Raw genomic sequence first — 18,277 nt, forward strand, 5'->3', positions numbered from 1 at the left:
ACTTTCTCCATTTGTTTTTGTTATCTATTAGTGGTGAACATTTTTTTTAATACCCTGGGTAACAAATTATTTATGTTTTGGTAACTTGCTTAAGAGTCTTCTAAGTGTTACACTCATAAATTTACTTGTGCAGGTCAGAATAGCTCCCACTCTGGTTTATTTCTTGGCCTCTGGACTCAATCTAGTTGTCTCCTTAGCTGACATTGTTGAGGGGTGAAGTGTTCCACACATGGGTGGTTTCTACCTAATGGAAGCATTTTCCTTTTCAGATTTCAGTTTTTTAATTAGTTTGTTTAATGTTTTTAAAGAGACATAGTAAATACCTAAAAATGTATTTTCCTGTCTTAACCAAGGCACATTGAACGTTATTTGCATCGATGTCCCTGGAAGTAGTGTGTGAGGAGCTTTTGCTGGACTGAGAGATGTTGGTTTTAAATTCTTAAGGCATCTGTTTATAGCTTTTGTTTGTTTGTTTGTTTTGTCTTTCTCTGACACTTATATCTTTAGTCTTAGATGGTTCTTACTTTCCTTCAGTGCTTTGGTTCTGCCCTACTTCTGGGAGGCAAGTCTGTTAGAATTGTGTGAAGAGTAGAAGGGCCAGAATGAACAAAGCTGTAGGGCATTCGTTTGGGTTCTTGGATTTGGTTTTTGTTTTTGTTTTTTTGTATTCTTCTGAGTTGTTGGCCATGTTACAGCTAGTTGTTGGTCATAGTTACTACGACAATGCCGGATCCTCAACCCACTGAGCAAAGCCAGGGATTGAACCCGAAACCTCATGGTTCCCAGTCAGATTCATTTCCTCTGTGCCACAATGGGAACTCCAGTGACTTCTAAATAAGTGAAAAAAAAATTTTTTTTTTATCTTTTTTTTTTGTCTCTTTTGCTATTTCTTGGGCCGCTCCTGCGGCATATGGAGGTTCCCAGGCTAGGGGTTGAATCGGAGCTGTAGCCACTGGCCTACGCCAGAGCCACAGAAACGCGGGGTCCGAGCCGCGTCTGCAACCTACAACCACAGCTCACGGCAACGCCGCATCGTTAACCCACTGAGCAAGGCCAGGGAGGGACCAAACCCGCAACCTCATGGTTCCTAGTCGGATTGATTCATTTACCACTGCGCCACAACGGGAACTCCCCTGAAATATTTTTATACTTTTATTCCCACTTCTTAATTTTTCCTAAAATCTCCACTACTTCAAATTAAGATCACTTTTTTCTTGTATTCATATTTTTCCTTTACTTTTCATTTTCCTTCTTTTATCATATGAATACCTGGAAGTAAATTTTAAATTTAAGATGGCCATGTCTGCTGTTTTATCATGCTCCTTTTCTCTTTGTCCAGTTTTTTCTTGTCTTTCATGTTGGACAAAGTGAAGGTTTTTAGGATTTTGTCTGTCATCTCTTAATTTTCTCTCAAATTTTACCCCCCTTTTTTTGGCTGCATTCGTGGCATGCAGAAGTTCCCAGGCCAGGGATCGACACCACACCACAACCAAAGCTAATGCAGTGATCATGCCAGATCCTTAACCTGGTGTACCACAAGAGATCTCCCCCAAATTTTACTTTTAAAATCTGTGTGTAATTTTATCGAGAAACAAAGCACAAAAAACTAAGTGGGCTTATATCAAATAAAAAAATTATGTACATGAGTTTCACTTGTGGCTCAGTGGGTTATAAACCTGACTAATATTCATGAGGGTGTGTGGGTTTGATCTCTGGCCTTGCTCAGTGAGTTAAGGATCTGGTGTTGCTGTGAGCTGTGGTGTAGATTGAAGATGCAGCTCAGATCCCACGTTGTTCTATAGGCCAGCAGCTGCAGCTTGGATTCAGCCTCTGGCCTGGGAACTTCCATATGCTGCAGGTGTGGTCCTAAAAAACCCAAATTCTGTACGGCAAAAGGGTCAAAATCAATAAAATGAAAAGGCAGTCTATGGAATGGGGGGAAGTATTTGCAAACTGTATATTGGATACAATATTAATATCTAAAATATATATGGAAGTCATACAACTCAATAGCAAAAATAAAAAAAAAAATCAAAGCAGAGTACTTTTGCCTCTGAAGAGGCTGTGGGCCTCAGTAAAGTGGTTTACTATTATTTGCTTGGATATCCCATCATTAACTCAAACGTGTTCCCTCCCTAGCCTTTTTTTCTCTATATCTCCCTAGGTCTTCAAGTGATCTTTAGTCTCATACTCATGTCCTGGTATTTTCTCATCACGAACCTTCCCTTCTGTGTTTTAGTGGTGCTGTGTATGTTTAATGAGGTTCCATTTGTTCTTCTCTAGCTTTTGCTGCTTTTGCTTAAAATTATTTTTTCTTTTTGTCTCACCTGCGAAATGTATTTCTCCTTTTTTGTCATCCTGATAATCTGATAAGTTAGTATTTTTAGTGGTCTTTATTCAAATAAACATTTTTCGTTTTTCCATTTTAGTATTATATCTGAAATCATCCCTTGCTTTACTTTAAAAAAAAAGGAGAATACTTCTTTTTGATTCCTCAAGCAACAGATAGAAATGCGATCTTAATAGCTGGTAGCCTTCTGAACACTGGTGTCTGCTATTTTTTGAGTCTTTTGTAGAAAAACAATGTTCATTCCCAAACTTTCTTTTTTGCATGTTTTCTTGCTTGTCTTTTTCTTTCTCTTATCTGTCTGTTATCTCCTTATATCTTGATGATAGAGATTATTTGCTCTGATAAGGAGAAATGAAAATGGGCACCTCTTTTCCCCCTGTAGATCTGTATGATTATTATTTAAAATGAAAAATACTGGAGGTCCTGTTGTAGCTCAGTGGGTTAAGAACCTGACTAGTATCCATGAGGATGTGGTTTTGATTCCTGGCCTCACTCAGTGTGTTGAGGATCTGGCATTGCTTCGAGCTGTGGTGTAGGTCACAGATGAGGCTCAGATCTGGCATTGCTGTGGCTGTGGTGTAGCTGGCAGCTGCAGCTCTGGTTAGACCCCTAGTGTGGGAGCTTCCATATGTCACAGGTGCGGCCCTAAAAAGACAAAGGAAAAAGAAAAACACTGGTGTTTATGCTGAATTCATTGCCTCCAATAGGTAAAAGGGCTACAGTGCCCTAAACCTTGTTCCTCCCATTTGAAATATATGCTGGCCTTCCTTAAGCACTTTAAAAAATTGATCTATAGTTGTTTTACAATACTGTATTAATTTCGAGTGTTCAGCAAAATTGATCTGTAGTTGTTTTACAATACTGTATTAGTTTCAAGTGTTAAATGATTATATATATATAATTTTTCAGTTTTCTTTTCCATTATAATTTATTATAAGATATTAAATATAGTTCCTTGTGCTATACAGTAAATCCTTGTTGTTTATTTTAGGTATAGTGGTGTGTATCCAGTACTCCTAATTTAACCCCTCTTCCCTCTGTGGTAACCATAAGTTTGTTTTCTTTGTCTGTGAGTCTGTTTCTGTTTTGTAAATATGTTCGTTTGTACTGTTTTTTTAGATTTCACATATAAGTGTTCTGTGGCTTTTTCTGACTTATTTCACTTGGTGTGATAATCTCTGTGGCCATCCATGTTGATGGAAATGGCAATATTTCATTCTTTTTTATGGCTGAGTAATATTCCATGAAATATATATACCACATCTTTATCTATTGACGGACACTTAGGTTGCTTCCATGTTTTAGCTATTTTTAATAGCACTGCTGTGAACATTGGGGTGCAAGTATCCTTTTTTTTTTTTTTTTTTTAAGGGCCACACCTGCAGCATATGGAGAGTTCCCAGGCTAGGGGTCAAATCAGAGCTACAGCTCTTAGCCTATGCCACAGCCACAACATCGTGGGATCTGAGACATGTATGGGACCTTTACCACAGATCACGGCAATGCTGGATCCCTGACCCACTGAGCAAGGCCAGGGATCAAACCCATATCCTCACAGATACTAGTTGGATTTGTTTCTGCTGTGCCACAGGCAAACTCCTGGATGCATGTATGTTACCAGGAGTAATATCCTCTTCTTGATTGATGCTTTTGTCATTACATAGTATTCTTCTTTTTCTTTAAGGCCTTTGTTTTAAAGTCTTTTGTGTCTGATATGAGTATTGTCACCCTCACTTTCATGCAATTTCATTTGCATGAAATATCTTTTTCCATCCTCTCACTTTCAATCTCTTGTCTTTTGCCCTAAAGTGGGTCTTTTATAGGCAGCATATTGTAGGTTCTGTATCTTTTGATTGGAGCATTTAGTTCATTGACATTTAAAGTAATTACTGGTAGGTATTATTTGTTGCCCTTTTAAACCTTATTTTCCAGGTGATTTAGTATTTCTTTGTTCCTCTCTTCTTTTTCTTTTTCCTTTTGTGGTTTGATGGTTTTCATTTGTATTATGCTTGAATTGCTTTCTTTTTTGTTTTTGTGAATCTATTGTTATATTTTTGATTTGGGGTTACCCTGGTTTTCAGGTATGTTAACCCATTACTATACCTACTTGCTTTAGACTGATAGTCATATAAGCTCAAACGCATTCTTAAAGATCTACATTTTCTTACTCCCCCTTCCCACATTTTGTGATTTTGATGTACTATTTTTACATCTTCATGTTTATCATTTGGTTATTCATTGTAGTTATAATCTTTTTCTCAAATTTTTTTTTGGATTCTTTTTAAAACTATGTCATGGCATATTTAAGTGATTTCCATTCTCTTTTATTCCATTCTCTTTCCTATTGTGATTTTCCTTTTTCTATAGAAAACCCAAAATATGTTTTCTTTTGAAAAAAATTCAGTTATACATAAAAATAGTATAATGAACCCCCATAGATTCATCATCTGGATTCAGTAATTGTTAATACTTTATCATATTTTTAAGTGAAACTATGGTTCTCTAAATCTGTATTTTTTGTTTTTTGGTGTGTTTTGTGGGGGAGATGTTATAGAAGACTGGATAAAGAGGAAATGATTAAAGTCATGTGGGGAGAGAGATCTGTTTTTTAACTTTTTTTTTTTTTCTTCTAACTTTAGCACTAGTCAAGAGCTTAGAAGATGCTCTGAGTCAATCTGCTTATATCACTCAGCAGGCTATTGTGGCTCAGAATGCTGCGGTCCAGGCTGTCACTGCCCATGCCAACATACTGAAAGCAGCCATGGATGATTCTGAGGTGGGCCAAAGAATATTAGACATTTGTAGTATGTGAGAATGATTCCTTACTCCTAGGTTGGACTTTCTTTCACTAAGTGAAAACAAACTAGAGTGATTGTCTTTTTTTTTTTTTGTCTTTTTGCTATTTCTTGGGCCGCTCCCGCGGCATATGGAGGTTCCCAGGCTAGGGGTCAAATCGGAGCTGTAGCCACCTGCCTAAGCCAGAGCCACAGCAACGCGGGATCCGAGCCGCGTCTGCAACCTACACCACAGCTCACGGCAACGCCGGATTGTTAACCCACCGAGCAAGGGCAGGGACCGAACCCGCAAGCTCATGGTTCCTAGTCGGATTCGTTAACCACTGCGCCATGACGGGAACTCCTAGAGTGATTGTCTTATTAGAAAAACAAATATGAAAAAAAACTTTAAATGTTCTTTTAATGAATTTTACATATGGTACTTTATCTCACAACAAACATATGGTTTAAGAATTAGTTCAGATTTGTTTTCATATCTTAAAATGCTTGAATGTATTTGTTGTTTGCTATTTATTTAGGTTTCTTTTTTAGGGCTGCCCCCACAGCATATGGAAGTTCCCAGCCTATGCCACAGCCACACACCAGATCTGAGCCTCATCTGCGACCTATACCACAGGTCACAGCAATGCCAGGTATTGAACCCACATCCTCATGGATACTAGTCGGGTTCGTTACCACTGAGCCACAATGGGAACACCATGTTCTTTGCTTTTTTCTTTATTTTTAGGGCCACACATGCAGCGTATGGAAGTTCCTGGGTTAGGGGTTGAATCAGACCTGTAGTTGTAGGCCTGTGCCACAGCCACAGCAATGCAGGATCTGAGCCACATCTGTGACCTATGCTGTAGCTTGCTGGAACCCTGGATCCGATCCTTATTCCACTAAGCAAGGCCAGGAATTGAACTCACATCCTCATGTACACTATGTTGGGTTCTTGATCCTCTGAGCCACAACAGGAACCCCTGTGTTGTTTGCTTTTTAGAAAATTATTTTTGCTTTAAAATCACCAATGATTTTTTAAAATAAACTCTTTTTTTAGAGATGCTTTTAGATTGACACATAGTTGTAAGAAATAATACCAGCCATTCCAGGTACTCCAAAACACCAGCTACTTTAGATGCTTATGCTGATTATTTAACTTATATTGGATACTTCAGAGAATAATGTAATTACGTTAATTTAAAATTGAATACTGGCACTCAATAAATTTCCTTTATAATTACATTCAGTTATTCCATATATAAAAATGTATGTTGACACCAAGTCATTTAAAGAACATAATGAAATAGAGAACCTATAAATCTCAGGGATTAGGATCGTACATGATCAGTAAAGTTACTTTGCCACCATGACTGGGTAGTTTATAAAAAATTTAAATACACTTCATATTGTTTTAGTCATATATACATACATTACAAAGGAGTTAAATTAGACCTCTGATGCAAACAGCCAAGAAACTACAACTTTTGAAAAATAAAAATGAAATTGTTTTATTTAGAGTTCAAGAAAACAATTTAAACCTTAGAGTTCAGTCAGGAAAGTGGAAACCACACAGGGAATATTTAACATGCTGGTTATACGTGTGTGGAAGTTGCATATCAGGAAGTTAAGTTCAAACCCAAGTGGGTTCTTTCACAAAACGTTGATTAAAATCTTTAAATGTCGGAGTTCCCGTCGTGGCGCAGTGGTTAACGAATCCGACGAGGAACCATGAGGTTGCGGGTTCGGTCCCTGCCCTTGCTCAGTGGGTTAATGATCCGGTGTTGCCGTGAGCTGTGGTGTAGGTTGCAGACGCGGCTCGGATCCTGCGTTGCTGTGGCTCTGGCGTAGGCCGGTGGCTACAGCTCCGATCCAACCCCTAGCCTGGGGATCTCCATATGCCGCGGGAGCAGCCCAAGAAATGGCAAAAAAAAAAAAAAAAACTTTAAATGTCCACAGTGCTGCTTTGGTGCTGTGAAGGCACATATTTCCTCTTCCCACTGAACACACAGTATGTAGTGCATGTGGCTTAGGCAGTACAAGATATATTGACTGCAAGTGATTTTACTAAAGGACACTTTACAGTAGCAGTTACCAGATGAGGGAGTATTAGCTTGTGCTACAAAATAATCAAAAATGTATGAATACAAGTTTGAAAATGTTAAAAATGATTCCAGCTTGTGTTTCTTCTAAGTACAAGAAGCTGTAGTGCACACAGGCTCATTCTAATCAACTCTGAGTTACTCTCTCAAAGCATCGTTTGCAAATAGTTGGACTAGGCTGGATTGTAGGGGAATCAATCCGGTGTCTTTTACAGGACAGCTTATCTTTGGACCTCTGTGAACAGGAATACCTTTGACAGAGGGATTCACATTTTGGCCTCCAGCAATGTCATTTGACACCATTCGGGAGTCTGGGTTAGTTACGAAGAGTTCTCTCTGTACAATACCAGGGGCTTCTGACAGCATACAATGAAGTCTTGGAAAATTTGTGATATGGGGCAGATATTAATATGGCCCAAATCAGCATCCTTTATTAATGTTTTTGCAAGATGGCTAAAGTCAGAGTTCACTGAAACCTCAACTTCATCATTCACATCATAAAATTAATTTGTTTTGTCACTTGGCAACAATCTATGTAGAATATAAAAACAAAAATGTGAGATACAAAGATAGAAAAAAAGTACCAAATATTTTCCTCTAAAAGCAGGGGTTCTTAACCTAGAATTGGGTCTGTGGATAGACCTGGATGGGAAACATCTTTATTTTCCTTAGTTTCAAAAGCGTTTTCTTCAATTATGAATATTGAAAACAAAAGCAGTAGTATCAGCAGTACCTGTAACTTTGTTGCCAATAGGACGCACAGGTGTTTTTATATCACAGTATGGTACTGCAGATCTCTTGACATATACTTAGGCTCATCACTACTGTAAATTAGGGCATTTATTAGTGCTACCACTAGACTTTGGTTTGTCTTTCACAAAATTAAAAAAATACATAATTGGATTCCTTTGTAATCTTGTAGTTTCATTTTAAGCATTAAAAAATGTTATTCTGAGAAACTTCTTCAGACTGCCACAGTGATCCAGTAGCAAGAGGAATCTCGCCTTTAGGAACTTGGTTGTTTAAACTTTCCATTGATAAAAAAGAAAAAAACCTTTCCATTAATAATGGATATACCTTTAAAATTGTGAACACACTAGATGTCTGTGGGAACATATGGAGAATTGCTTGTGCTGAGCCTAGGGCTGCAGAGGCAAAACTTGTATTTCTACCAAGGAAAATACAGGTTGGACAGCCAAAGCCCAGGACACCTCCCTGGGATGGCATTCATGTTTTGGGCTTGCAGTGGCCCTCTTTGGGTGGTTTGAAATATAATTATTGAAATATAGTTAACCAATTCAGTCATTTATTCTGTGATAACAGTTAGTTTATTCTTCAGTAGTTTAGTATTTTCCTGTTCATTTCCAGGGTCCTAGCATAGTATATAGTCACCCCTCAGTATCTGTAGGGGATTGGTGTTTGGTTCTAGGACCTGCCATGGATACCAAAATCCACGGCTGCTCAAGTCCTATAGTTGGTCCTCCATATCTGTGGTTCTGCATCTGGATTCAGCCAACTGTGGATTGTGTAGTACTCTAATGAAAAAATCTGCATGTAAGTGGGCCTGCACAGTTCAAACCGGTATTGTTAAAGGCCCAACTGTACTTTGAAGATTAGCCATAGGTGGTTTTGCTTCATATCTACACTTAATACACTACTCTAACCTATATGTACTTGGCAAAAGGAGGAGGAGGAAAAAAAAAACATTTAAAATAGTTAACTGATTTTTAAAAAATAACTTCAAAGAGTTGAAACAATTCTTCCACTCACTGTTCATATGATGCAGAGTGAGGGGAGAATGGAATCTGGACTCATCTATGCCAAGCTTCGTGACTGGGATTCTTACCCATCCTTGTATGAGCATCTTGCTGCTTTAATTTACGAACATAATTTGTGACAAGTTATTGTTCTTATTAATCTTTTCTGCTTCATAACTTTTTTTTTTTTTGGTCTTTTTAGGGCCATACCCACAGCATATGGAGGTTCTCAGGCTAGGGGTCGAATCGGAGCTACAGCTGCTGGCCTACACCACAGCCACAGCAATGACAGATCTGAGGCAAGTCTGCGACCTACACCACATCTCATGGCAACGCCAGATCCTTAACCTACTGAGCAAGGCCAAAATTGAACCTGTGTCCTCATGGATGGTAGTCATACGCGTTTCCACTGAGCCACAACGGGAACTCCTGCTTCATAACTTTTTGAGAATTTTAATTAAAATATCATCTCTCCTTAGAGAAGGCTTGTGTACTGGAACACAGCCTTTTACAGTTTTGGGGAGGGGTGGTTGATGGGAGATGACTCATGGACTTCTTTGATCCTGTCCATGAACATTAGATTAAGAGTTCCTCTTCTAGAGAAATATCGTAAATAATTTTTTACCTTTGACTTTCATGTCACTACTTTCTGCTTTTAGTCATGTTGTTATGACAGTAACAGCAATTATTCATATTCGTGTAACTTTTTGTTTAGGTTGCAGGTGAGAAGAAGTCAGCTCAGTGGCGCACAGTGGAGGGTGCATTGAAGGAACGCAGGAAGGCAGTGGATGAGGCTGCCGATGCCCTTCTCAAAGCCAAGTAATTACTCATGGACTTTACCAAGTAATTAGGGCCTCCTGGTGGCTTTCTTTTGGCTGGGTTTTCTTTGTACTGTCTGCATAGAAAGAGAACGCAGAGAAACCCTTCTTTGGCCTCTCCATCTGCACTGTATTGGACTAGAAGCATGGAAGTTTAAAAAGGAGAGAGAGATGGAGCTCTCTTGTGGCTCAGTGTGTTAAGGATCTGGTGTTGTCACTAGAGTGGCTCCTGTTGCTGCTTGTGGCACGGCTTTGATCCCTGGCCCAGAAACTTCTGCATGTTGTGACTGTGGCCTGAAAAGAAAAATTTTTTTAAAGGAGAAAGGAAATAAAATATAATTTGGCCAATATAAATTTGGCAGAAACCTATATAAAAGAGGTTGTATAAAAAGCAGTTTTTCAGAGTTCCCGTCATGGTGCAGTGGTTAACAAATCTGGCTAGGAACCATGAGGTTTCGGGTTTGATCCCTGGCCTCACTCAGTGGGTTAAGGATCCGGCGTTGCCGTGAGCTGTGGTGTAGGTTGCAGATGCAGCTTGGATCCCGAGTTGCTGTGGCTCTGGCATAGGCCAGCGGCTTCAGCTCCAATTAGACCCCTAGCCTGGGAACCTCCATATGCCGCAGGTGTGGCCCTAGAAAAGACCAAAAAAAAAAAAAGGCAGTTTTTCTTTGGATCATTATTTACGTGATGTGTCTCCACAGATTTTTCTGCAGTGGTTTGAGCAATTTTATCAGAATTTAAAAAGTGTGTCATGCAGTTCCCCTCGGGAAGGAATCTGACTAGGAACCATGAGGTTGCGGGTTTCATCCCTGGCCTTGCTCAGTGGGTTAAGGATCTGTGAGCTCTGGTGTAGGTCACAGATGGGGCGTGGATTCTGTGTTGCTGTGACTATGGTGTAGACCAACAGCTGTAGCTCTGATTCAACCCCTAGCCTGGGAATCTCCATATGCTGCAGGTGCGGCCCTAAAAAGGCAAAAACAAAACAAAACATAATATTTTTGCCTTAACTATCAAAGTAGTTAGTATATAATAGGTCTAGTTTTATGCCACCTTGACCTTGATTCCTGAAAGTTGGCTAGAACTGGGATCAAGCAGGCAAACCAAATACAAGATAGACCTCTAACAAGGGAACCTGCTTTTGAATAAAGGGTTCTCACCAACATTACAGAATTGTTATTTATCATTCAGAATTTTGCTGTCTTCTTAACAAAATATTTATGATGGATAGAGAAAGGGGAGCCTTCTAATAAAGCCAGCGTATCTTTTAGGAGATTGAAGGCATTATGCTCACGTCAGTAAACCAGGAGTCAGGGCCCTGAGTTGTGTGTTTTGTGGTAGATCATAGTCCATCCTGACTTGTGAGGGCTCCTGAAGACCCATCTGTCTGGTCAGTGAACTTTTTGGCCTCCTGCCATGCTTTTTTGTCTTCCTCAAGCTCTCACTGGCAAGGGTGTCAGCTTAACCCTTGTAAGAGCTGCCAGTGCTCTCCGTGTGACAGGCAGTGTGCAGGGAGCATCCCATGAATTACCTCTAATCCTTACATAGGGGTAAGCAGCAAAGCAGAGCCTGGTCTGGGAGCTGAATCCAGGTCTGCCTGGTTCTGAAGCCTGTCTTTTCCTGCTACCATGCTGCTCATCTTGTCCACTTTATAAATCCAGTTTCTCACCCAAGTGCTTTCATTTGTTGGTGAGGAAAGCTTCGCTACCTATTGACTATGAAAAAGCATTGAGTAATTTTTTCAAATTAAATTTTTCATAGACTTTACCATTGTATTTCACTAACTTCATCCATATTCGTTAATGAAATTGACGGGGACTAATATTAACCTTTGTTTTGTTTCGTTGTTTTCCAGAGAAGAGTTAGAGAAGCTGAAAAGTGTAATTGAAAATGCAAAGAAAGAAGAGGTTGCTGGGGCCAAGTCTCACATAACTGCTGCAGAGGGGAAACTTCATAGCATGATAGTTGATCTGGATAATGTGGTCCAAAAGGTGTGTTTCTTGGGTCTTTTACAAGTATTTTTTATTTTTAAATGCATTCATTTTGGCAAAGGATTTTAAGAATTCAGGAAAATACTAAGATTCCTATCATCTTCCTTTTCCCTTGAAAAGACTATTAAGTTGTTATTAATTTTAAAAACTTGCTTTGGATAGAGAGTGGATTGTTCAGTATTGTTACTTTTTATAATAGGGTCATTACCACTTAGGGAAATTTCCATTTTGTGGCAGATTTTCTGTCTGCACTTGTGATTTGTACAGGTAGTTTCCAAAGAAGGAGGGACAGTGGCACAGTGAAATAGAGGGCTTGTCCATGGCATTTAAATGGAATTAGTGGGAAACAAAGACAAGGCTTACATTATGTTTTCTGGGCTTTAGATTTCTTTCTATATATTGTTCCTGTATTTCCAACTAAGTATAAGTAAATAAATCAATATGCCTTCTATTTTTAAATGTTTATGGTACTTTTTGTTCACTTTAACCACATACCCCTTGTATTCGTTCAGGTTCAAGCAGCTCAGTCTGAGGCTAAGGTTGTGTCTCAGTATCATGAGCTGGTGGTCCAAGCCCGGGATGACTTTAAACGAGAACTGGACAGTATTACTCCCGAAGTCTCGCCAGGGTGGAAAGGGATGAGTAAGTACACCTGATGTGTTGGTACTTTCCTTTTACTGTTCTTGACAACCGAACAACTATCTAAACTTGCTTCAGCTCCGTTCTTCTAGTCTAAATCCTTCTGGCATGAGTACTTCTTCTGATGTGCATTATAGTGTTTTTTAGCATTTTATTTCAGTCACAGCTATGACAGGTGACACACCTGGTTTAGGCATGGTGGGCACAAGCTCCAGCCAGTGAGATTTGATATCCAAGTGAGTGAGAGTGACATTATAACTGTATAATCATGACCCTGTCAGCATATTATATATATGTAAAATTACTCAGAACCTCCGGTACTTTAAAAATATTCATAATGAATTACTTAAGGCACACCTTTTTTGACTGCTCTGTGGCAGCACTGTAGTTGAGAACTCACCCAAGGGTGCTGGGTGAAAAGGAAGTCTGCTGGGTGGCCTTCAACTTGCGAACAGCTCAGACTGTAGGGAACTTTGATGGCTAAACAGTTACCCATTGTAACTGCAGGGAATAGTCACATTTCCTTGGAGTGCTGTGTAAATAATAAGAATCACAGATGACCAGTCTCAACAAAATCAAAACGGTATTGCTTGGATGCCAGTGTCTGTTAGAAACTGCATGTCAGGTAGCATCTGAAGAACTGATGTTCAGGCCTCTCTGGGGTGAAGGTGTCAAGGATGCATCACAGATCCCTGTCTGGTCTAAGGAGCTTACTAGTGCCCCTGGGTGAGTTGTAGTTCCTCTTCTTATCAGAGCAAATAATCTGTATCACTCAGATATAAGACAGTGAGGAATTCTGTCTGTATCATGGCACCATGGAGATTTAATGGCAAGAAATAGAGTCAAGGTGGTCCAAAAATAACTCAGACATTTAGTTTTTTCAGTGCAATTGACTCACTTAAGAGGGAGATGGATATCAGATTCTTATCAAAGCCAAAAATAAAAGGACTTATAAGGGAGGATTAAGTGGAGAAACACACAAAGTTGAGTCCAGGAACAGCGAGTCTTGTTTGACCATTGTTTAACCGGTTAGCAGCTAGCAGAGGGGCAGTGTGGCCAGTCTGTCCTTGAGCAGGCTCACTTCAGCCACATCTATACCATTTCCCTCTTCGGAATTTTTCAAGGGCTGTGCCTCATTGAGAGTTAAAACTGAGATGGATTCGTTACCTCCCTGACCATCTTCCTCTGCAAGTCACTCTACCATGTTACAGTATTTTATCCTTTTGAAATACTCACTGGTTTTTATTTGCTGTGTATCTGTATCCATTGAGAGTAAGCTCCTTGGCCTAAATGTGCTACTGATACAGAAGGGAGTCTAGGTTGACTATAGTAAGTTTAAATAAGGTTGAAAGGGCAGGTCAGGCTTTGCCTGTGGAGAGTTAGTTATGAGTGCCATTCCGAGGTATTTTGCATTCTTTCATCTAAAATACTTGTCTTTGAAGTTCCCTGGTGGCCTAGTGGGTTAAGGATCCAGCCTTGTCACTGTTGTGACACAGGTTTGATCCCTGGCCTGGCAATTTCTGCATGCTGAAGGTGCGGCCAAAAAAGAAAAAGAAAAGAAAATACTTGTTTTTGGTCTTCCCGAGAAACTAAATCCTACTGATTTTTCCGTGCCAACCTATGAAGTTTTTAGCTTAAGAATACCTTTTCTTGGGTAATTTAAAAAATGTCCACTGTACAATATGAAAACATTCAAGCAGGTGTTTTCAACCCAGGGCATTTTTGTCCCCAGAGAATATTTGGCAGTGTCTGGAGACTAATTTATTTGTCACATTGAAGGGTTCTATTGGCATTTAGTGGGTAGAGACCAGAGATGCTGCTAAACATCCTCCAGTGCACAGAACAGCCCTTCCAACAAAGAGTATCTCACCCAGAATGTCAGAAGTACCAACGTTGAAAAACCCAGCATTAAAGAAATGTGTCACATAGAAAGGGAAAATCCCCTGCAGTGGGCTTATTTTGGGGGGAGGAGGGCAACCTCCATTTCATTTCTTATTTTTTGATAGATTCAAAAGTACAAATGGCACCTGCTGAAGTTTCCCTTCCAACCCTGCCCACAGCTGCAGTTTTCCTCCCAGTATTACTGATTTCTTGTGTCCCTCTGGAGTGACTTATTCCATGATTACTTCAGCCCTTAATTGATGTCTTCGCTTCTGAAATCAAGTCTTTTAAGACCTATATACCAAGCTCATTATTACTGGTTTGTGTTATCCGTTATTTTGTTCTTATTAGTCTTATTTCCCTAAGTTATAAGTAATTCTGATGATACTCATCTGTCTAGTGCCTTTTCTGTGTTCTCCACAGCTTAGCACAGTGTCCAACATATAATAGCACTGTTGAGCATTATTTTATGTCTAGCACTATTCCTCAGGCTTCACATGTATTCACTTATTTAAAGTTCATAATAGTCCTTTGAGGTAAGTTTGTGCCCATTTTATAGATAAGAAAACTGAGACAGTGAGGTTAAAAAATTTGTCCAAGGTTGGGGCTAGAGCCAGGATTTCATTCTTACTAGCCTCACTGTTCTCTGCCTGGTTGATTTGCATTTCCAGCGTAGGGCCCCCTTTTGGGCTTTTGAGAAGAGGAGTGATATGACTGAATAAGTAGAAAAATTCATTTTTATGAGATTGAGGTAGAGAGGGATGCCCAGGTGAAGGAAACTATTCAAAACTGCTGGAGTAACCTGTGGGCAAATCGATATGGGCCCCCTGGTGGCCAAGGGCACTGAGAATAAAGAAAAGGAAAAAGAGACAGAAGTAATCATTCAGCAGTAGGTTTGTTGAACCATAATTTATAATATCTAGTGAATCTGTCGAGGTATATACTCCCTGATCCGAAAGTTCAGCTCCTAGGTATGAGCTCAAGAAGAGTAAGGTGGGAGAGGGAGTTCCCATCATGGCTAAGTGGGTTAAGGATCTGGCATTGCCATGAGCTGTGGTGTAGGCTGCAGATGTGGCTCAGATCCCGTGTTGCTGTAGCCATGGCATAGGCTGTTGGCTACAGCTCCGATTCGACCCCTAGCTTGGGAACCTCCATATTCCGCAGAAGCGGCCCAAGAAATGGCAAAAAAGACAAAAAAAAAAAAAAAGAAGAAGATGGGAGATTCATTAAAAGTTGGAGTTCTCATGGTAGCACAACGGGATCGGCAGCATCTCTGGAGCCCGGGGACACAGGTTTGCTCTCTGGCCTAGCACAGTGGGTTAGGGATCTGGCATTGCTGCAGTTGCAGTATAGGCTCAGATCCGATCCCTGGACTGGGAACTCCATGTGTCAAGGGGTGGCCAAAAAAGAAAAAAACAAGTTTATAGAAGCACTGTTTGTAAGAGTAGAAAAATGATAGTTGATTTTTCTACTTTTATAAACATGGCAGTGCAAATGAATGAACCAGACCATTTCTCTCAAACATAAATGTTAAGAAAAGTTGCAGAAGAATACATGGAAATAGGATATACCACTTACGTAAAGCTCGAGAACATGCAAAATGAAACCATGTATAAAGGATGTACATACATGTGAAGTTTAACAGAATGAATGATGAATACCATATTCAGAAAGGGGGTACCACGTTGGGGGAGGGAAGAGGAGCCACTAGGAAGTGTGCATGTGGGTATTCCCAAGATTGAGAGAATGGGGTGCAGGTTGCCAATATTCCCGCGGGACCGTTCCTTTACTGCTAATATACCAGTATCTATAACCATATGTGCATGTCATGTTGAGACTGACCTATGACCTCTTAGCTTGTCCATCTTTGCCAGTTTTATCCTGCAGCATTGGGACAGAGCCCCGCTTCTTTGGTTGAATACCAGATTCAGTGGTTGATATTTAGAGCCATTTTGGGTGGAAAATACTTGTCTTTGAACTTGTTCAGTCCAAGGGTTGTCCCAGGATGTGACGCAGCTTATCCTGAGAGGCAGGAGACTGGCTCTGGGTCCCCTCCTGTCAGGTGTTCTCATGGTGGAGCGTGTGATCATGTTGAGGAGCATCAGGCAGTCATGGATTTCAGTTTACTTTGCAGAGGTTGAACACAACTTTAATATGAGTTCACGGTTTTCAGGTTTCCAAAGAAGAAAGGTTAATTTCTTAAGTATTTACAATGTTAGGAATGGCTTGTTACTGAGCACAAAGTCCTGAAATAGTCTGATACGGATGCGAGGGGGATAATTGAGTATTGTAGTTGCCATGTAAAAATTAAGTTGATTGCTTTGTAAAAATAGAGATGAGTCCCTGGAAACCAAGAATACTTTTTTTTTTCTTTTTTGGCCGCACTAGCAACACATGGAAAGACCTGAGGTGGGGATCAAATCCAAGCCACAGCTGTGACCTTTGCCAGAGCTGTTGGCAACGCCAGTTCCTTAACCCACTGCAAAACAGTGGCAACTCCCCCAAGACTACTTCTAATGTTATTGACTCTCCTTATCTTCTGAAATGTTAGAATTTACCTTGATTATATTGTTTGATAATCCTTTAAAAAAATTTTAGAAAATTCATAACTTTGCTTTCTAATACTAAAATACACTTCTCCTACTACTAGTTTCTGGCTCCTTCTCGTTTTCTTTTGGATATTCCTATTTAATGATTTGTAACTGAAACATGAACAGTGTTTTTTTTCCTAACTGTTGTTCTTTTCCTTTGTAGGTATTTCTGACCTAGGTGAGTAATTATGTGTATTGTTTGTTTAAAGGCTTTTGTTTCGAGTTTTAAAAGAGACTCATGTTTAAAGTCTTTTTGTTTTTGCCTATGCCTCTTAGACTAAACCGTCTAAATTAATATAAAGCAGAATTATGTTGCATGTGACACATCTGATTTGGATATTTTTGTCATCCATGTGCTCAGGAACAAAAATGTTTTCACCATGTGATTAGAAACCTGTAGATATGATAGATATATATGTATATATAGTATACCTAAGCTTTTATTTTGTAAAATTTCAAACATGAAAAGGAAGAAAACTACAATGAACTTCTGGGACCTGTGAGCCAACTTTAGCAATTATTAGCACATGGCTGGTTTTGTCGCATTTATTCCCGACTTATATTGAAGCAGGTCCAAACATCATATTCTTTCACTTATAAGAACTTCAGTTTGTTTTTAAAAAATGTAATCAGCACACCATTGTCACACTCAACATTAAATTCCCCAGTGTCATCAAATGTCTCTTTAGTGTTCAAATATCCATGGTCACCTTATAGAATGAGTTTTTGTAGTTGTTTTGTTCAAATCAATATCCAAAGGAGCTACTCATGTTGAATTTGGTCATTTGAAGCTATTCATTTTGAATAAATCTCTTTTCCTTGCTTCTTTTTTGCTTTTCAATCTGTTTATTGAATGAAGGGAATAAATTCATGGAATGGAGTTGTTTATTATAGTACTTCCCATACTTAGAATTATGGCTGTCAGAGCCATAATTCTAAACCTGGTGATATATCAGAATGCTTTGGAGTTTGAGATTTGGAAAAAGAAAACATGTATAAGCCTAAATCAGAATCTTTGGGTATGATTATTTTAAAATGCTCTACAAGTGATTCTGATGGCCGGCTCTGGCTGCAGATCACTGTCCTAGATAACGTCTTCTGCGTAAGAAAAAATACAGAACCCTTGTAAGGGAAAAGTCTGAGAATTTGAATTTGATTCAAGTTTTAGCAGAAAAGTGTCTTTAATTGGATCTCTGTTATGACTAATCACAGTTATGCATGAAAGGAAATGTAGAAATGATCATGTAAGTAAGCTTTGTCCTTAGAGTCAAAATCATGGTGAGTTATAAAGCCAGTTTCTAATTAGTTCACATTAAAAGTACTGCTGATTTGGGTTCTTGGAAAAGAACTAATTCTGCACTTGAAGGCCTCCCTGAA

General features: G+C 39.4%; 1 protein-coding gene across 6 annotated transcripts in view; it reads left to right on the forward strand.

Annotated features, from left to right (window-relative positions):
• The window catches only part of IMMT (inner membrane mitochondrial protein), a 51,686-nt gene that overhangs the window by 26,704 nt on the left and 6,705 nt on the right, over positions 1-18,277 (forward strand). For all 6 annotated transcript variants that reach the window (XM_047781600.1, XM_047781598.1, XM_047781601.1 and 3 more), the window contains 5 exons: positions 4,990-5,126; positions 9,699-9,802; positions 11,654-11,789; positions 12,302-12,431; positions 17,064-17,078. In XM_047781600.1, coding sequence (XP_047637556.1) covers positions 4,990-5,126; positions 9,699-9,802; positions 11,654-11,789; positions 12,302-12,431; positions 17,064-17,078 — 522 coding nt within the window. The remainder of the gene's footprint in view (positions 1-4,989; positions 5,127-9,698; positions 9,803-11,653; positions 11,790-12,301; positions 12,432-17,063; positions 17,079-18,277) is intronic.

This window comes from Phacochoerus africanus, chromosome 5 (genome assembly GCF_016906955.1).
Source record: "Phacochoerus africanus isolate WHEZ1 chromosome 5, ROS_Pafr_v1, whole genome shotgun sequence".
Lineage (NCBI taxonomy): Eukaryota > Metazoa > Chordata > Mammalia > Artiodactyla > Suidae > Phacochoerus > Phacochoerus africanus.